General features: G+C 49.4%; 1 protein-coding gene across 9 annotated transcripts in view; it reads left to right on the forward strand.

Annotated features, from left to right (window-relative positions):
* LOC140189340 (seipin-like) overlaps window positions 1-21,267 on the forward strand; it is an 81,964-nt gene that overhangs the window by 22,322 nt on the left and 38,375 nt on the right. For all 9 annotated transcript variants that reach the window (XM_072246077.1, XM_072246082.1, XM_072246081.1 and 6 more), the window contains 4 exons: window positions 4,015-4,149; window positions 8,892-8,989; window positions 11,240-11,396; window positions 16,512-16,686. In XM_072246077.1, the coding sequence (XP_072102178.1) occupies window positions 4,015-4,149; window positions 8,892-8,989; window positions 11,240-11,396; window positions 16,512-16,686 (565 nt within the window). The remainder of the gene's footprint in view (window positions 1-4,014; window positions 4,150-8,891; window positions 8,990-11,239; window positions 11,397-16,511; window positions 16,687-21,267) is intronic.

Genomic DNA, 21,267 nt, shown 5'->3' on the forward strand with positions numbered 1-21,267 from the left:
GATTCCCCGTGTCCAAATCCTATTGACTTCAGCCGTGGTTATTCCCAGCCACTGTGTCCTTGGAACCTCCAAGAGAGGGAATTCTAAACATTCACCTCGGCACAGGTCCACAGCAGGTTGAGCCTCCGTCTCCCAGGTTCGATCCTAATCTCTGGTGCTGTGTGTGTTACGACACGTGGGTTATGACCAAAGAAAAGATGGCTAGAATCACCTGGCACTTTCGTCCAAGGATGTTTATTCAGTGCATCAAAAGACCAAACTTACAAAAATGAGTGAAAATGGTGAAAACTGCCAATATTTACGAAAATGATATCTACCAGAAACCACAATAAATAGCTCTGTATTGTTTCCAGTGTGAACTCCCAGCAGCTCGATCTTGCTCTGGCCTACTGAGCGCCATTTCCCCCTGTGCTTTTTTGAGGCACCAGGACATACCATCTTTAATTACCCACAGTTAACTTCAGACTACACGTGAATCAGAATATGATGCGCTTCACAACGTCGTTACAATCATATTGCAAAATAGACAGAAGTATCTACCTTAAGTACAGTATACAGCTGCCAGGAGAGCGGCATTGGAGGTGGTGTGGCGTGGTGTCCATTCTGGAGTTGGGGCTGTCCCCCAGTGTTTGCTCGGCAGAAGACGAGCTGTATTGTGGCCGACTGCAGATTTCTGCGGCATTTGTGGACTCAGGGTCTGGACTATTTTTTTTGTGTGGCTGTATCTTACTGATATTTTACATGTGCTTGCGACCTTGTATGTGCTTTGTGCTGTGTGTGACTGTTGGTAGTGTGTTTTTCACCTTGACCTCGGAGTAATGCTGTCTTGTTTGGCTGTATTCATGTATGGTTGAATGACAGCTGAACTTGAATTGAATACAAGCAATACTAAAGAAATACTAAAGAAAAGGAATATTCCACCGTGTGTGGCAGGAAGGGCACTGTAAAGCCAAACCCTTTAGGAACCATTATGAGAATATACCCGGGGAAGACATTGAAGTGTGTACACTCAGCACAACGACAACAGAATGCCAAGGCAGTGTTTGTGTGTGAATGTGTGTAAATGCCCATAGAAACATGGAAAACCTACAGCACAATACAGGCCCTTCAGCCCACAAAGCTGTGCCGAACATGTCCCTACCTTAGAACTACCTAGGCTTACCCATAGCCCTCTATTTTTAAAAGCTCCATGTATCCATTCAGGAGTGTCTTAAAAGACCCTATCGTTTCCACCTCCACCACCGCTGCCCGCAGCCCATTCCACGCACTCACCACTCTCTGCGTAAAAAAACTTACCCCTGACATCTCCTCAGTACCTACTTCCAAGCACCTTAAAACTGTGCCCTCTTGTGCTAGCCATTTCAGCCCTGGGAGAAAGCCTCTTGACTATCCACATGGGCAATGCCTCTCATTATCTTGTACACCTCTGTCAGGTCACCTCTCATCCTCCATCGCTCCAAGGAGAAAAGGCCGAGTTCACTTAACCTATTCTCATAAGGCATGCTCCCCAATCCAGGCAACATCCTTGTAAATCTCCTCTGCACCCTTTCTGTGGTTTCCACATCCTTCCTGTAGTGAGGTGACGAGATTTGAGGACAGTACTCCAAGTGGGGTCTGACCAGGGTCCCATATAGCTGCAACATGTGTAAGGAGTGTTCTCCGTGACTGTGTGTGAGAGAGTGAGTGAGTGAGGTGGGAGGTTTACACATTCTCTCTGTGACTGTGTGTGTCTCTCCCAGACGTGCCAGTTTCTTCCCCACTCCCGCGTGCCAGCGATGTGCGACCCGATCAAATCAAATCAGAGTCAAGTTTAATTATCATTCAACCATGCATGAGCACAGCCGAGCGAAGCAGCTGGGGCCAAGGTGCAAACACACACACAGCACACTCCAAGAAACCATAGTCATGCATAAAAACAACACATATATTTCCCAAGACCCTGAGTGACAAGTCCACAAATCGATGGCAATCCAGCCTGTTACATGGATTGAACATTGACGTGAGAAGTCCCCAACCGATGGGTTGATTGCAAATACTGAATTCGGTGGGTGAGGGTTAGAATCTGAGGAGGTAGGGAGTTGATGGGGAAGTAGGTAGAATAAAATGAGGTTAGTGTACACTGCTGGCACAGACTCAATGGGCTGAATGGCCTGCTTTTCCCTCTCTGCGACTCTGTGAAATACAGATGGGGGTAAGTGAAACACTGGGCTACGCAGTAGTATAATGCTAATTCAGCGCCAGCGACCCGTGTTCAATTCCATCGTCTGTGAGGTTGTTTGTACATGATTGCATGCGTTTCCTCCGGGTGCCCTGGTTTCCTCCCACGTTCCAAAGTATGCTAATTGATCACATGGGGGTAATTGAGGGGGGCAGGGACATAAACTGGTTTGGCGAGAGAGGCCTGATACCTTGTGATATCACTAACTAAAATAAAATTTTAAGCTATATGATAAAGGGAAAGAGGTACAGCGAAACATGTTTTATAAGGCTCTGGTGAGGCTTCACTTGGAGTATTGTGAGCAGCTTTGGGCTCCTTATCTAAGGAAGGATGTACCGACGTCGGAGAAGATTCAAAGAAAGTTTACGAAATGATTCAGGCATTGAAAGGCTTGTCGTATGAGGAGCATTTGATGGTTCACTGGAATTCAGTAGGGGATCTCATTGGAACCTTTCGCCTCAATAGAGTTCCTATGATGAGGGAACACTGAAACTAGGGCCCCAGTGAATTGAGGGGGGACATGGGAACTGGGGAGCCAGTGAATAGAGAGAGAACATGGGAACTGGGGCCCCCGGCGAATCAAGAGGGAACATGGGAACTGGGGCCCCCGGTGAATCCAGAGGGAATATGGGAACTGGAGCCCTGGTGGATCGAGAGGGAACATGGGAACTGGGGCCCCAGTGAATTGAAAGGGAACATGGGAAGTGGGGAGACAGTGAATCCAGAGGGAACATGGGAACTGGGGCCCCGATGAATCAAGAGGGAACATGGGAACTGGGGAGCCAGTGAATCAAGAGGGAACATAGGAACTGGGGAGCCAGTGAATTGAGAGGGAACATGGGAACTGGGGCCCCAGTGAATCAAGAGGAAACTGGGGAGCCAGTGAATCAAGGGGGAATGTGGGAACTGGGGCCCCAGTGAATCAAGAGGGAACATGGGAACTGGGGAGCCAGTGAATCGAGAGGGAACATGGGTACTGGGGAGCCAGTGAATCAAGAGGGAACATGGGAACTGGAGAGCCAGTGAATCGAGAGGCAACATGGGAACTGGGGAGCCAGTGAATCGAGAGGGAACATGGGAACTGGGGCCCCAGTGAATCGAGAGGGAACATGGGAACTGGGGAGCCAGTGAATCGAGAGGGAACATGGGAACTGGAGAGCCAGTGAATCGAGAGGGAACATGGGAACTGGGGAGCCAGTGAATTGAGAGGGAACATGGAAACTGGGGAGCCAGTGAATCGAGAGGGAACATGGAAACTGGGGAGCCAGTGAATCGAGAGGGAACATGGAAACTGGGGAGCCAGTGAATCGAGAGGGAACATGGGAACTGGGCCCCAGTGAATCAAGAGGGAACATGGGAACTGGAGAGCCAGTGAATCGAGAGGGAACATGGGAACTGGGGAGCCAGTGAATTGAGAGGGAACATGGAAACTGGGGAGCCAGTGAATCGAGAGGGAACATGGAAACTGGGGAGCCAGTGAATCGAGAGGGAACATGGAAACTGGGGAGCCAGTGAATCGAGAGGGAACATGGAAACTGGGGAGCCAGTGAATCAAAGGGAACATGGGAACTGGGGCCCCAGTGAGTCGAGAGAGAACATGGGAACTGGGGAGCCAGTGAATCAAGACAGAATGAGGGAACCAGGAGTCGAGTGAGTCGAGAGGAAACTTAAGTACTGGGGCCCCAGTGGCACTGGGTGAAGTAGATTCAGGAATCTCAGAGTTCCCGAATAGTTGCATATTAGGATGTGGGAGTCTTCCTGTGGTGTGCAGTCACCCTGTGTTTTCTTCCTTTCAGGCAATGTTACATTACAAATCGTGGCTGTTACAAATTTTGGACACTCTACTATATGCCCCTCTCTTCGTTACCGGGCTGCTGGAGCAGATGCAGGTCGTGGAGGTCGAGCTCTACTCTGACTATAAGGAAGATTCAGTGAGTCACCACCTCGTTGTTCCACACTCTCACAACCCTCGGAGTGAAGAATTTTCCCCTCATGTTCCCCTTAAACTTTTCACCTTTCACCTTTGACCCATGACCTCTGGTTGTAGTCCCGCCCAACTTCAGTGGGAAACGCCTACTTGCAGTTACCCTATCTGCACCCCTCATAATTTTGTATACCGCTATCAAATCTCTCAATCTTCTATATTCTAGGGAATAAAGTCCTAACCTATTTAATCTTTCCTTATAACTCAGGTCCTCCAGACCTGGCAACATCCTTGTAAATTTTCTCTGCACAACCAACCCTATTTACATCTTTCCTGTAGGTAGCTGACCAAAACTGCTCACAATACTCCAAATTAGGGCTCACCAACGTCTTAGACAACTTCAACATAACATCCCATCCCATACTCAATACTTTGATTTATGAAGGCCAATGTGCCAAAAGCTTTCTTTACAACCCTATCTACCTGTGACACCACTTTCAATGAATTGTGGACCTGTATTCCCAGATCCCTCTGTTCCACCACACTCCTCAGTGCTCTCCTGTTCACTGTGTAAGACCTGCCCTGGTTGGCCCTACCGAAGTGCAAAACCTCACACTTGTCTGCATTAAATTCCACCTGCCATTTCAGCCCATTTTTCCAGCTGGTCCAGATCCTGCTGCAAGCCATGATAGTCTTCCTCACTGTCCACTACACCCCCAATCTTGGTGTCATCTGCAGATTTGCTGATCTAGATGACCACATTAACATCCAGCTTTTTGATACAGATGACAAACAACGATGGACCCAGCACCGATCCCTGTGGCATTCCAATAGCCACAGGCCTCCGGTCAGAGAGGCAGCCCTCTACTACCACTCTCTGGCTTCTCCCACAAAGCTGATGTCTAATCCAGTTTACTACCTCATCTTGAATGCCGAGTGACTGAACCTTTTTGACCAACCTTGTCAAGTGCCTTGCTAAAGTCCACGTAGACAACATCCACTGTTTTTCCTTCATCAACTTTCCTGGTAACTTCCTCGGAAACCTCTATAAGATTGGTTAGACATAACTTATGAAGCACGAAGCCATGATGACTATCCTTAATCAGTTTACGTCTATCCAAATACTCTGATATCTGGTCCCTTAGAATACCTTTTTCACTACTGATGTCAGACTTGCTGGCCTATAATTCCCCGGTTTATGTTTAAAGCCTTTTTTTGAACAGCCGAACAACCTTGGCAATCCTCCGGTACCTCTCCTTTTGCTAAGAATGATTTGAATCTCTCTGCTAGGGCCCCGGCAGTTCCTGTAGGGTCCGAGGAGACACTCTGTCAGGCCCTGGGGATTTATCCACCCTGATATGCCTTAGAATAGCAAACAGCTCCTCCTCTGTAATCTGTAAAAGGGTCCACGAGGTGGATACTGCTCACTAGACTCTGCGTCCACCCCCTGAGTAAATACGGGTGTAAAAAATTTAAGATCTCCCCCATCTCATTTGGCTTCACACATGGATTACCACTCTGATCTGCCAGAGGACCAATTTTGTCCCTTGCAATCCTTTTACTCTTAACAGAGCTGTAGAATCCCTTAGGATTCTCCTTCACCTTGTCTACTAGAGCAATCTCCTGCCTTTTTTTAGTCCTCCTGATTTCCTCCTTAAGTGTTCTCTTGCATTTCTTATACTCCATAAACACCAGCTACACACCTCCTTTTGGCTGATAACCAGGGCCTCATAATCTCTCGAAAACCAAGGTTCCCTTCACCTGTTATCTTTACCCTTTATTCTGACAGGCACGTACAAGAACTATACTTCTGAAATTTCACTTTCGAAGAGCTCCCACTAACCAAGTACACCTTTGCCAGAAAGCAGCCTATCCCAATCCACAATGTCAGATAATTTCTGATACCATCCAATTTATAATTGCAACCGGCAAAGTAAATGCATATTTACTTTGAAACTAATGCCATTGTGGTCACTGGAGGCCAAGTGTTCCCCTAGACAAATTTCTGTCACCTGCCCTGTCTCATTCCCTAATGGAAGATCCAGTATCGCACACACTCTGATTGGAAATTCTACATACTGATGATGGAAACTTTCCTGAAGACATCTGACAAGCTCTATCCCAGCGAAACACATCGAGATCTACAAGGCACAGGCTACTGATCCTTTTTACAATACGGGATTCCCAGTCAATATGTGGCAAGTTAAAATCACCTGCTATAACAACCGTATGTTTCTTGCAAGAGTCTGCAATCCCTTTACAAGTTTGTTCTTCTAAATCCCTCGGACTGTTGGGTGGTCTGTAATATTTAGTGGTCATATCTTTCTTATTTCTCAGTTCCAGCAATAACGCCTCAGTTGACGAGCTCTCCAGTCTGTCCTGACTGAGCACTGCTGTGTCATCTTCCCTGACCAGTAATGCTCCTTCCTCCTTTAATCCCTCTTGCTCTGTCGCATCTAAAACAACGGAATCCCGGAATATTGAGCTGCCAGTCCTGCCCCTCCTGCAACCAAGTCTCATATGGCTACAATATAATTCCACGCCCTGAGCTCATCCGCCTTTCCTACGATACTTCTTGCATTGAAATGTACACAGCTCAGGACACTGGTCACACCGCTCTCAACCTTTCTGATTGCTGACTTTGTCTGCGGTTTTACTAACATCTGCCTTCACAGACTCTGCACTAACTGTTCTGGCTCTCTGGTTCCCATCCCCCTGCAACTCTAGTTTAAACACACCGTGCAGCATGAGCAAACTTTCCCGCTAGGATATTAGTCCCCCTCCAGTTCAGGTACAAACCGTCCCTTCTGTACAGGTCACACCTTCCCTGAAAGAGAGCCCAGTGATCCAGAAATTTTATCCCTCCTACACCAACTCCTTCGCTATGTGTTAAACTGTATAATCTTGCTAGTTCTGACCTTGTTAGCACGTGGCACTGATGGCAATTCTACGATATTATAAACATAGAAACATAGAAAACATACAGCACAATACAGGCCCTTTGGCCCACAAAGCTGTGCTGAACATGTCCCTGCCTTAGAACTACCTAGGCTTTAGCCATAGCCCTCTATTATTCTAAGCTCCATGTAGCTATCCGGGAGTCTCTTAAAAGATCCTATCGTTTCTGCCTCCAACACTGCCACCGGCAGCCCATTCCACCCACTCACCACTCTCTGCGTTAAAAAAAACTTACCCCAACATCTCCTCTGTACCTACTTCCAAGCACCTTAAAACTGTGCCCTATAGTGCTAGCCATTTCAGCCCTGGGAAAAATCCTCTGACTATCCACACGATCAACATTATCTTAAACACCTGTATCAGGTCACCTCTCATCCTCCGTCGCTCCAAGGAGAAACAACCTATTCTCATAAGGCATTCTCCCCAATCCAGGCAACATCCTTGTAAATCTCCTCTGCACCCTTCCTATGGTTTCCACGTCCTTCCTGTAGTGAGGCGACCAGAATTGAGGACAGTACTCCAAGTGGGGTCTGACCAGGGTCCTATATAGCTGCAACATTACCTCTCGGCTCTGAAACTTTAACCACAGAGTCAACCTGCGTAGCAGCTTTGAGTGTCCTATGGACTCGGACCCCAAGATCCGTCTGATCCTCCACACTGCCAAGGGTCTTACCATTAATACTATATTCTGCCATCATATTTGACTTACCAAAATGAGCCACCTCACACTTATCTGGGTTGAACTCCATCTGCCACTTCTCAGCCCAGTTTTACATCCTATCAATGTCCATTGTAACCTCTGACAGCCCTTTAGACAATCCACAACATCCCCTACCTTTGTGTCATCAGCAAATTTACTAAACCATCCCTCCACTACCTCATCCAGGTCATTTATAAAAATCACAAAGAGTAAGGATCCCAGAACAGATCCCTGAGGCACACCACTGGTCACCGGCCTCCATGCAGAATATGACCCATCTACAACCACTCTTTGCCTTCTGTGGGCAAGCTAGTTCTGGATCCACAAAACAATGTCCCCTTGGATCCCATGCCTCCTTACTTTCTCAATAAGCCTTACATGGGGTACCTTATCAAATGCCTTGCTGAAATCCACGTACACTATATCTACGGCTCTACCTTCATCAATTAGAGCATCTTCTCCCTGGTGATGCAGGACGTAGGGTCATACAGCAGGGAAACAGGCCGTTCAGCCCTCTGACTCTATGCTGACCATCAACCAAGCATTGATGCTGCATATATTCCCCCCACATTCACGTCACCTCTCCCCACAGGTCCTTCCCATCACCCCCCCACATTAGAGGCCATTCACACGAACAATGAACCCACTGACCCGGAAGCGGTTGAGAACGTGGGAGGGCCTGGGGAAAGCCCACGCGGTCACAGACAGAATGTGCACACTCCATTGACACACAGCATGCAGGCACAGACACACACACGGCTAGACCGGAGGATGGCATCTAACCCAGGTCTCTGGAGCCGTGAGGTAGCGGCTCTTCCCGCTCTGGCACGGGGCTGTTTCAAGTTGGTTAACAGATAAGTGGAGTGCCAACCTCTGGGCAAGGAGACACCGCTGAAATCTGTTGGGCAGAGTTTTGCAACCCATTGCAGAGCTGGCACGTCCTGAAAGTCCAGCACCCCTTCCACATTGGGGAGGTTGGTCTGGACTTCACAGGAGGTTCGCTGACGGGATATAATGTTCGGCTGAGCCCTATGGACGGGCTGCTTACTGAGTGCTGTGAGGCTCTGATTTATTACCTCTGCTTTGTGCAGTACACTCCGACGATCGGGGCGGTGATCGAGATCCAAACGAAGCACATCGAGATCTACAAGGCTCAGCTACTGATCCGCGCCTACTTCACAGGAATCAGGTGAGCCCCTCACCCCGCTGCGGGGAAAGGGGAGCCAAGCGTGCCTGCCCAGGGCTCCGTGCACTCATTGTGGTGGGGTGGGGGACAGTTGAGTCCGGTCCACCATCCATGTACAATGCAAAAAACGGCTCTGGCACCTCTCTGCTCCCGGGTGGTAGTTGTATAATGTTCCCTTCAACTCTCCTCCCCACCCTTCCACTGCGATTTCAATTCAATTCAAGTTTAATTGTCATTCAACCATACGTGAATACAGCCCAGCAAGAGAGCGTTACTCCGGGGCCAAGATGCAAAACACAGTACCGGCAGTCACACGCAGCACAAAGCACGTATAAGATAGCAAGCACGTAAAGATATCAGCAGGATACGGCTATGCAAAATGAAAAAAGGTAGTCCAGACCCTGAGTTCACGAATGCTGGAGAAGTCTGCAGTCGGCCACAATGCAGCTTGTCTTCTGCCGAGCGAACACTGGGGGGCAGCACTGACTCCAGCCTGGATGTTGCGCCACACCGCCCCCCGATGGAGCGCACTGGCTCGGACTCCTCTCTCCTGGCGGCTGTAAACAGGCGACCCAGTAGGTTCAGTCCCAGGTGTACCGGACCACAGGCAGGCAAGAGAGTAGAAAGTAGGCCCAGTTATCGAGCTGCCCTGGTGTGCAGATGAACTATTGAAACCAAGCCCCTCTTTTCCCTGGTTGGGACATTCCCCCAGGGGCCGCAGTGGGTGTGATGCAGAGAGCTGGTAGCCACAGAGTACGCATTTGGCATGGCTGACCTGTGTCAGGGGGACCGTCTGGTCAGCTGAATCCTTGCCAGCGCTCAAACCCTCCCCCAGCCTTCCACTAGTTTTCCCCTTGTGTGATTGTCCTCCGCTTCTTATCAATCCTTCCACCTGGCTAAGCAAGACCTAGCGGACTCTCACTAGGATGCAGATTCATGGGTTTGGTGAGCGAGACAGAAGACACTGATTGCGCGTAAGCCCATTATTCATTTATTTACATAAAACATTCGACCAAACGTGTAAATCCCCAAGTTACAAAGACGACGAAACTAAACATTCAAAATCAGAAACTTGGCTAAGAGCGCTCGTGGGCCCTTCTCGATCCGCAGCGTACTTTCCCAGCAGTTCTTCAGCGCCTGTCACGATCTCAGAGTGACGATGAGTCCCCGGGGATGGAAGAAAGAGACCCAGCCTCCGGCACCTTCTCTTCTTATGTCCCCAAGGCGCCTGAAACCGGACACTGGTGAAAAGCTGCGGCCTTCAAAGGGGCCAGTCGATGAGCGACTTTCGACCGACAAGTAAACTAATCCTTCACGCACACACACACACACATGACACGGACTCACCAAGCGACACATCTTTGAGGTGTAGAGAGAAGGCGGAGCGCACGGGCACAGGGAGAGCGTGCAAAGCCCTTGCGTCATGCGTGCGCGCGCACGCCTGTCTCGGTGATGCTCCCTGCAGTTCAACGGCCTGCCCTTGTTTGCACACGGCCCCCTGCCGAGTGGTTTTATTTGCCTCACAAGCATCAAAAGATACCACGAAAGGCGTTGTTTGCATTGTCAAAGCGGCACGGATCCCGCGAGTGTCGGCGCCAGCAGAGCACGCTCACCACGACTACCCACAACCTGTACGGTTTTGGAATGTGGAGAGCGTACAAGCCCCTCACAGACAGTGACGGGAATCGAATCCCGCTGGCGTTACGCTAACCGTGCCGCCCCACTTTCGGCCGGGTGAGGCCAGCTCTGGAGACGGCGGGCAGGAGCCGGTCTCGCGGCTGCCTGATCCTGGCTGGGGTTGTGCCTGACCCTCCATTTCACTCACCGGCCCCGTCTCCACGGCCTGCCCCTGAGGGTTCCTCCCGCCCTCCTCCACACCTGTCGTACCACGCTATGGAGCAGTTGGGTCTTTGGCTTTCTCCTCCCCTGTAAGGCCATTCCTTTCCCGAAACACAAGAGATTCTGCAGATGCTGGAAGTCCAGAGTACACGCACACACAATGCTGGAGGAACTCAGCAGGTCAGGCAGCATCTATGGAGAGGGATAATCAGTCAGTGTTTCAGGCCGAGGCCCTTCATCAGGGCTGGTGAAGAAAAATGTGCCTATTTTCTCATTCTCCACTCTTAACCCCTTCTCTCTTTCCCTTCTACCACTCCCACCCTCTCACTGCCCCCGCCCCCCCCTTCTTGTTGCCTTCTCAACCCCTTCCCACTTGCTCCCTACCCCCTCCCCTTCACCTATTCTCCCCCGCAGGTACCTCCTGTACACCTTCCCGGTGATGTCAGCCATCATTGGCGTCTCCACCAACTTCACCTTCCTCTGCGTCCTCGTTCTGGCCAGCTACCTGCATGTGGTGTGGGGTAGGCTGTGGTCCCCGGACGGGGCCAGAAGTCAGGTCGAGAGTCGCCAGGTGAGTAAGCGTGCATGCGTGCGGGGCAGGAGGACCCAGGATGGCGAGCGGCGCGGGCGAAACGAAGCGGTCGCCGGTTTCTTTGATTGTCCCATCTCCTCTCCCCATATTCTGCTCCTATACCTTATGGTCTATTAGCCTTGGCATCCAATTAGAGTGAGTAATTTAGCACCAGAGTATCCAATCAGAGCCCATGTACCAGACCTTCCTGGAGCGGGATGTGTTTGGAGAGCAATGCCCTATCCCTATGGTGTTTAGAATTGGACCTTTTACCTCAGGATCACTGGGTGTGGAGAGCGGGGAGGTAGCCAGATGCTGTGGGGGTGTGGGGGACAGTGATATGCATCGGACAGTCCAGCACAGGAATAGATCCTTCAGTCCTTGATGTCCACGGTGTCTCTGATGCCAATTTAAACTTCACGCCTGCCTGCACATAACCTCAATCCTCCATTCCCTGTCTCAATACCTCTTAAGCGTTGTCACCACGTCTGCTTCCCCTGAAAGGCTCCGGGCACCCGCCACTTCCTGTGCAGAAACGAGCCTCTAGGTTTCCCCTGTTCCCCTCAGACCGGATTCAGACACGCAGAGAAATGCGTTGTTTGCATTAACCGCCAACGCAGCCTGAGGACGTGCTGGGGGGCAGCCCGCAAGTGTCGCCGCACATTCCGGCGCCGGCGCAGCCCTCCCACCGTGCTCAGCGGAACAACATAGAGCACAACGTTAGAAGAGTGCAGCACAGGAAAAGGAACAAGGTCGGGCCGAACCAGCTAAAAGTTAATCACACACTTACACACATACTACCCCACTGCTTTTTTTTTGACCTACTTATAAGTAGTGCAAAAAAGAAAGTATTGAGGTAGTGCTCATGGGTTCAATGTCCATTCAGGAATCGGATGGCAGAGGGGAAGAAGCTGTTCCTGAGTCGTTAAGTGTGATGTCTTCAGGCTCCTGTACCTCCTTCCTGACGGTAGCAATGGGAACAAGGCATGGCCTGGGTGGTGGGGATCCTTAATGATGGACGCTGCCTCTTTGAGGCACCGCTTCGGGAAATCAAGGACGAGACATAAAATCTGTTGCTTACGACTGTTTATTAAGTGTTTTTAAGAACAAGACAAGGGAAGAGAGTGAGAGAGAGAGAACGAACGAGAGAACGTAAATGTAGACGTAGCCTGGTGGCAAGGAAGACACAGACAAAGAGAGAGCACGAGAAAGACAAAGAATCCTGTGCATTGAATACCAATAAGCTGATCAGAGGGGTCTTTATAAGACATAGGAGCAGAATGAGGCCATTCAGCCCATCGAGTCTGCTCCACTCGATCATGGCTGATTTATTTTCCATCTCTACCCCATTCTTCTGTCTTCTCCCTGCAACCTTTGATGCCTCTAGGAATCGAGAACCTATCAACCTCCGCTTTAAATACACCCGATGACTTGGCCCCCAGGGCCTCCTGCGGCAATGGCTTCCACTGATTCACCACCCGCTGGCTAAAGAAATCCTCTGCTCGAACTTCACGGATCATAGAACACAGAGCAGGGCCTTGCGCACAAACGTCTCGCACACTTAGAAGTGTTAAACAGTACAAGTTTCAGATCCAATAACAATATGGGCTGTGTCCATCGTTTCCAGCTGGCTTTCCCATTCTTGGGCATTGGTATTTCTGTGAAGCAACCAGTCAGTCTTATTGTGTAGTCGCTTTCATTAGATAGAGGATTGAGTGCAGGATTCATCCAATAACGAACTTGGACCATTGACAGAACAGCACAGGTCCACAATGTTGTGCTGACCTTTTAACCTATTCGAAGATCAACCTAACCCTTCCCTCCAGCATGGCCCTCCATTTTTCCATCGTCCGTGTGCCCAGCTAAGAGTCTCTAAAATGTCCCTAAAGTATCTGCCTCTAGCATTCATTCCACACACCCACCACTCTGTGCAATAGAGAAACTACCTCTGACATCCATCCCCGCGCCCCCCCCCCCACCTGCCGCCATACTTTCCTCCAGTCACCTTAAAATTAAGCTGTCTCATATTCGCCATTTCCAGCCTGGGTAAAAGTCTCTGGCTGTCCACTCGATCTGTGACTTCTGTCATCTTGTACACCTCTAAGAAGTCACCTCTTGTCCTCCTTCGTTCCAGAGAAAAAAGCCCCAGCTCACTCAGCCTACCCTCACTCTAGTCCAGGCGGGTTTCTGGTAACTCTCCTCTGCACCCTCTGTAAAGCTTCCACATCCTTCCTACGATGAGGGGACCAGAACTGAACAGAAGACCCACAAGTATGCTCTAACCAGGGGTTTATAGAGCTGCAGCATTACCTCGTAGCTCTTGAACTCAGTTGCCCGCCCAGTGAAGGCCAACACACCACAAGACTGACCGGTTGCATCGCGGCCTGGTATGGAAGTACCAAAGCCCAGGGACAGGAAAGGTGGAAAACACGATGGACAGAGCCCAGTCCATCACATGCAAAGCCTTCCGCGCCATTGAGCCTATCTACAAGGAGTGCTGCCGCTAGAAAGCACTAGGGCCCCCACCATCTCTTCTCACTGCCACCACTTGGAAGGAGGTACAGAAGCCTCAGGTCCCTCACCACCAGGTTCAGGAACAGTTACCACCCCTCACCAATCAGGCTCCTAAGCCAGCAGGAATAACTTCACTCACCTCAACACTGAGGTGAGTCCACAACCCACGCACTCACTTTCAAGGACTCTGAGACTCGTTCTCAAAAGTGTTTATTTTTCTGAGTTGTTTGTTTAATTATTATTTTTTGTTTGCACAGTTTGTCCATCTCTTGCACATTGGTTGTTTGTCAGTCTTTGTGTGTAGTTTTTCATTGATTCTATTGTATTTGTATCAAAAAAAGACTTAGCTCTTACATTCCCCCCCCCATACTTCCCTCCAAACACCTTAGTGGAGCACCAACACAGAGGCTGTGTACAGGAAGGGTCAGAGTCACCGCTACTTCCAGAGGAGACTGAGGCCCTCTGGAGTGTGCAGGCCTCTCCTTCACATGTTCTACCTGTCTGTTGTCGCCAGTACAATCTTCTATGGTGTGCTGGGGCAATGGCATCAACACGGGTGATGCCAACAGACTCAATAAACTGATTAGAAAGGCTGGCTCTGTTATAGGAGTCAAACTGGACACACTGGAGGCTGTGGTGGAACAAAGGACCCTCCAGAAAATCCTGGCAATTCTGGACAATGTTTCCCACCCTCTGCATGCCACCTTGGCTGAACAGAGGAGCACTTTTAGCACTAGACTAAGACAACTGCACTGCTCCAAAGAGCGCGATATGAGGTCATTCTTACCCTCAGCCATTAGACTCTATAATGAGTCAACCTATCACCGGGGAAGTGATGACCCCCTCCTGTTAGACTGTTTGAGGCAACTTATTTTTTATTCTTTCTTACTTCTCTTCTAATATTTGTAAATCTGTGCACTTGTAATGCCACTGTGACACGGTAATTTCCTGTGGGATCAATAAAGTACCTATCTTAAAATTATGCCCCCTTGTATTAGCCATTTCCGCCCTACTGTGACTCGTTCCTTTCCGCGCCCTGTGGCGCATCGGGCGGCATTTTGTCAGTTTCTTACGAGTCCGAGTCGGCAGCTCAACGCTCAACCCTCAACCCAGCACGGATGGAAAGCGTGCAAGGAGCCGGCCGGATTCGAACCCGGGACCATTCGCCTCAAAGTCCAGTGCAGGTGCCACTACACCACCAGCCAGCTAACCCCCCCGCCCACTGTAAATGCCCACAAGAAAATGAATCTCAAGGTAGTATTTTGTGACATATACATACTTCGATACTAACGTGCTTTGAACTTTGCATCCCGTGGACTTGTGGGTATTAGCCATTCCCGCTAATATTCAAGTTCAAATTTGTCAAGTTTATTGTCGTTTAACTATATACACGTATACGGTCAAATGAGACATTTCTCTGAACCAGGGAGTAAAGCACAGTAGTACACATAACACACATATACCACACAATAACTTATGAAAGTACGATAAAATCTACAGATGAATTACACATAAATGACTAACTAAAGCACATAAATTAAATATTGTAAGGTACGGTACAAATTAACTAGTGACACTTTAAATGCAATGCAGCAGGGAGTTCAGAAGCCTGATGGCCTGAGGGAATGAACTGTTGCCCATCCTGACTGTTCTTGTCTTTATGCATCCTAATGGTAGAAAGCCAAAGAGTTTGCTGGATGGATGGGTGGGACCCTGATTTGAAGAATACACCTCGTGATGTAACCTGGGGCCATGGGGTGTTTCGGGTCTTACGACGTCAGACACCCTCGCCCAGGCGGCCCAGTCGAGGTCGATCAAGCCGTGACGTGTGTTCAGGAAGCCTGCGCTGCAGATCCCCGTGGACTCGCGCTCTCCATCCAGATCCATCGAGAGGCTTTCTCTGCTGCCTTGGCGATGTTGCCGATGGCTCTCTGCCCCCTTGCGCCAGCCGTGTGAAGAGACTGTCCCGCCAAGCCCCGGCTGCCCACTTCAGCACCTCCCTTGCCACTGACCAGTTCCTCGTATCTGGCACGTTTCCCCTCCTGGGCCCCCCAGTCACCCCTCCCACGGCACTGTCAGCCCCAGCAGGATGAAGTCTTTTGCCGCCTCTGGGACCAGGAAGATCTCTGGTCTCTAGATGGTCTTGAGGAAGTGCTGGGGAAACTTTCGTTGTCTCTCCATGTCAGTGGCGAGCGGGTGCCAGACTCCCTCTAGGTGGTAAGGGCCCTGCGTACGCAGTGCTCCCAATAAACGTCCCCGATGGATGGTAGGGAGACCCCTATGATCCTCTGGGCCGTTCTCACAGTCCTTTGTAGGGGCTTCCGGTCCGATGCTCGGCTGCTCCCAGACCGGATGGAGACGCAGCTTGTCTCGATGGTAAGTTAAGATTGGGTGGGGAGGTGGGGAGAGCCTCAATGCCTCAATCTCCTCAGGAAGTGGAGGTGCTGCCGTGCCTTCTTGTTCAGGGAGCTGATATTAAGGGAGCAGGTGAGAGCATGCATGCTGTGAACTTGTAGTTCAACACGTGGCTGTTGCGTAGCCGTCTCCGCTGCGATCCAGTCGTCGCCCGTAACCTATTTGCTTTCCTGTCCCTCCCCACAGCACCCCTCCGAGCAGCACCTGGAGAGAGCTCGATTACTTTCCCTGTCCCACCCGCTGCTGCGCAGCAGAGGCAGCATATCGCTCAGCATGATCGACAGCAGCCCGAGGCGCACGCCGGGCACCAGCCCCCGAGGATCCCTGCAGGACCAGGACCTCCAGCAGGCTGAAACTCCTGGTAAGTCGTCCGCTGCGAATGGGGGGCCGTGCGGGACGGAGGCCTCAGATTGATCTTGAACTACATTAAAGGATCAGCACGGCATTGCGAGCCAAAGGGCTGCAACGTTCTGGGTTCCCTTCATTATTGTCCGCATAAAACTCTATGAATATTCCATAGAAACGTGGAGCACAAAGCTGTGCCGAATGTGTACTTACTTTAGAAATTACCTAGGGTCACCCATAGCCCTCTATTTTTCTGAGCTCCATGTACCTATCCAGGAGTCTCTTAAAAGACTCCACCACCATCACCAGCAGCCCATTCCACGCACTCACCACTCTGTGTAAAAAACTTACCCCTGACACCTCCTCTGTACCTGCTTCAAGCACCGTAAAACTGTGCCCTCTTGTGTTAGCCAGTTTCAGCCCTGGGAAAAAGCCTCTGACTATCCACACGACCAATGCCTCTCATCATCTTATACACCTCTGTCAGGTCACCTCTCATCCTCCGTCGCTCCAAGGAAAAAAGGCAAAGTTCACTCAACCTATTCTCATAAGGCATGCTTCCCAATCCAGATGACGTAAATCTCCTCTGCACCCTTTCTATGGTTTCCACGTCCTTCCTGTAATGAGGCGACCAGAAATGAGCACAGTACTCCAAGTGGGGTCTGACCAGGGTCCTATATAGCTGCAACATTACCTCTCGGCTCTTAAACGCAATCCCTCAGTTGATGAAGGCCAATACACCGTATGCCTTCTTAACACAGGGTCAAACTGCGCAGCTGCTTTGAGCGTCCTATGGACTTGCACCCCAAGATCCCTCTGATCCTCCACACTGCCAAGAGTCTTGCCATTAATACTGTATTCTGCCATCATATTTGACCTACCAAAATGAACCACTTCACATGTATCTGGGTTGAACTCCATCTGCCACTTCTCAGCCCAGGTTTGCATTCTATCAATGTCCCGCAGTAACCTCTGACAGCCCTCCACACTGTCCACAACACCCCCAACCTTTGTGTCATCAGCAAATTTACTTACCCATCCCTCCACTTCCTCTTCCAGGTCATTTATAAAAATTAAGAAGGCAAGGAGTCCCAGAACAGATCCCTGAGGCATACCACTGGTCACCGACCTCCATGCAGAATAGGACTTGTCCATAACCACTCTTTGCCTTTTGTGGGCAAGCCAATGCTGGATTCACAAAGCAAGGTCCCCATGGATCCCATGCCTCCTTACTTTCTCAATAAGCCTTGCATGGGGTACCTTATCAAATGCCTTGCTGAAACCCATATATACACTATCTACGGCTCTACCTACATCAACATGTTTAGTCACATCCTCAAAAAATTCAATCAGGCTTGTAAGGCACGACCTGCCTTTGACAAAGCCATGCTGACTATTCCTAATCATATTATACTTCTCCAAATGTTCACAAATCCTGTCTCACAGGATCTTCTCCATCAACTTACCAACCATTGAAGTGAGACTCACTGGCCTATAATTTCCTGGGCTATCCCTACTCCATTTCATAAGCAAGGGAACAACATCTGCAACCCTCCAATCCTCTGGAACCTCTCCCGTCCCCATTGATAATACAAAGATCATTGCCAGAGGCTCAGCAATTTCCTCCCTTGCCTCCCACAGTAGCCCGGGGTACACCTCATCCAGTCCCGGAGACTTATCCAACTTGATGCTTTCCAAAAGTTCCAGCATATCCTCTTTCTTAATGTCTACATGCTCAAGCTTTTCAATCCGCTGTAAGTTATCCCTACAATCACCAAGAACCTTTCCGTAGTGAATAGTGAAGCAAAGTATTCATTAAGTACCTCTGCCATCTCCGGTTCCATACACACTTTTCCACTGTCACACTTGATTGGTCCTATTCTCTCATGTCTTATCTTCTTGCTCTTCACATACTTGTAGAATGCCTTGGGGTTTTCTTTAATCCTGCTCACCAAGGCCTTCTCATGGCCCCTTCTGGCTCTCCTAATTTCATTCTTAGGCTCCTTACTGTTAGCGTTATAATCTTCTAGATTTCTATCATCACCTAGTTGTTTAAACCTTGCGTAAGCTTTATTTCTCTTCTCGACTAGATTTTCAACAGCCTTTGTACACCACGATTCCTGTACCCTACCATCCTTTCCCAGTCTCACTGGAGACCTCTAGCCTCCCTGATGGCCACATCTGCGCCAGGTGCACCGAGATGCAGCTCCTCAGAGACCGTGTTAGGGATCTGGAGCTGCAGCTTGATGACCTAGTGCTTATCAGGGAAAGTGAAGAGATGATAGACAGGAGCTACAGGGAGGTAGTCATCCCTAGGCTACAGGGGTCAGAAAACTGGGTCACTGTCAAGAGAAGGTAGGGAAATGCCCAGATAGTGGAGAGCACCCCTGTGGCTGTCCCCCTCAGCAACAAATATCTTGTTCTGGATGCTGTTGAGGGGGATGACCTGACAAGGGACGCCCACAGTGACCGGGTCTCTGGCACTGAGCCTGGCGCTGTTGTGCAGGAGAGAAGGAGGGAGAGGAGAAATGCGGTAGTCGTAGGGGGTTCCATAGTCAGGGGAGCAGACAGGAGATTCTGTGAGCCTGACAGAGATACCCGCATGGTGTGTTGCCTCCCAGGTGCCAGGGTACGGGATGTCTCGGATCGGGTCCTGAATATTCTAAAGGGGGAGGGTGAGCAGCCAGTTGTCTTGGTACATGTTGGTACCAATGACATAGATAGGACAAAGGAGGAGGTCCTGAAGAGAGATTTCCAGGAGTTAGGAAGGAAGCTGAGAAGCAGTACCTCCAGGAGAGTAATCTCGGGATTGCTGCCTGTGCCACGTGCTAGTGAGGGCAAGAATAGTCAGATCAGGCAGATGAATGCGTGGCTGAGAGACTGGTGTAGGGGGCAGGGCTTCAGATTCTTGGATAATTGGGATCTCTTCTGGGGGAAGTATGACCTGTTCAAAAAGGACAGGTTACACCTGAACCCGAAGGGGACCAATATCCTGGCGGGAAAGTTTAATAGAGCTGTTAGGGAGGGTTTAAACTAATTTGGCAGGGGGATGGGAACCGGAATGATAGAGCGGAGGAAGGGGAAAACAGAAATAAGTAAGATAGTGAGCAGTAAAGATGTCAGGAAAGACAGGCAGGTGATGGGGCAAATTTGTAGCCATTGGGATGAGTTGCTGTGCAATAAAGTTGCAGTGAAATCAAAGCAAAAAGTATCAAATACTAGTCTAGAGATGCTGCCTGGCCTGCTGCGTTCACCAGCAACTTTGATGTGTGTTGCTTGAATTTCCAGCATCTGCAGAATTCCTGTTGTTTGTGTTTTTAAAATACTGGTCTTAAGGTGTTGTACTTAAATGCACGCAGCATAAGGAATAAGGTGGATGATCTTGTTGTACAGCTACAGATTGGCAGGTATGATATTGTGGCCATCACTGAGACCTGGCTAAAGGATGCACGTCTCCGGGAGCTGAACGTCCAAGGATACACGGTGTATCGGAAGGATAGGAAGGTAGGCAGAGGGGGAGGCGTGGCTTTATTGGTAAGAAATGATACTAAATCATTAGAAAGAGATGATATAGGATCGGAAGGTGCAGAATCTTTATGGGTTGAGCTAAGGAATAGCAGGGGTAAAAGGTCCCTGATGGCAGTTATTTACAGGCTTCCAAACAGCTGCAGGGATGTGGACTACAAATTGCAACTGGAAATAGAAAAGGCTTGTCAGAAGGGCAGTGTTATGATAATTGTGGGGGATTTTAACACGTGAATGAATCGGGAAAATCAAGTCAGCACTGGATCTCAGGAGAGAGAATTTGTAGAATGTCTGCGAGGTGGCTTTTTAGAACAGCTTGTTGTTGAGCCCACTAGGGGATCGGCTGTACTGGATTGGGTATTGTGTAATGAACCGGAGGTGATTAGAAAGATTGAGGTGAAGGAACCCTTAGGAGGCAGTGATCATAACATGATTGAGTTCCTGTGAAATTTGAAAAAGAGAAGCCGAAATCCAATGTGTTGGTATTTCAGTGGAGTAAAGGAAATTACAGTGGCATGAGAGAGGAACTGGCCAAAGTTGACTGGAAAGGGACACTGGCGGGAAAGACAGCAGAGCAGCAGTGGCTGGAGTTTATACGAGAAATGAGGAATCTGCAAGACAGGTATATTCCAAAAAAGAAGAAATTTTCGAGTGGAAAAAGGATGCAACCGTGGATGACAAGAGAAGTCAAAGCCAAAGTTAAAGCAAAGGAGAGGGCATACAGGGAAGCCAAAATTAGTGGGAAGACAGAGGATTGGGAAGTTTTTAAAAGCTTACAAAAGGAAACCAAGGTCATTAAGAGAGAAAAGATTAACTCTGAAAGGAAGCTAGCAAATAATATCAAAGAGGATACTAAAAGCTTTTTCAAGTATATAAAGAGTAAAAGACAGGTGAGAGTAGATATAGGACCGATAGAAAATGATGCTGGAGAAATTGTAATGGGAGATAAGGAGCTGGCAGAGGAACTGAACGAGTATTTTGCATCAGTCTTCACGAGGAAGACATCAGCAGTATACTGGACACTCAAGGGTGGCAGGGAAGAGAAGTGTGCGCAGTCACAATTACGACAGAG

The sequence above is a fragment of the Mobula birostris genome, chromosome 28 (assembly GCF_030028105.1).
Source record: "Mobula birostris isolate sMobBir1 chromosome 28, sMobBir1.hap1, whole genome shotgun sequence".
NCBI lineage: Eukaryota > Metazoa > Chordata > Chondrichthyes > Myliobatiformes > Myliobatidae > Mobula > Mobula birostris.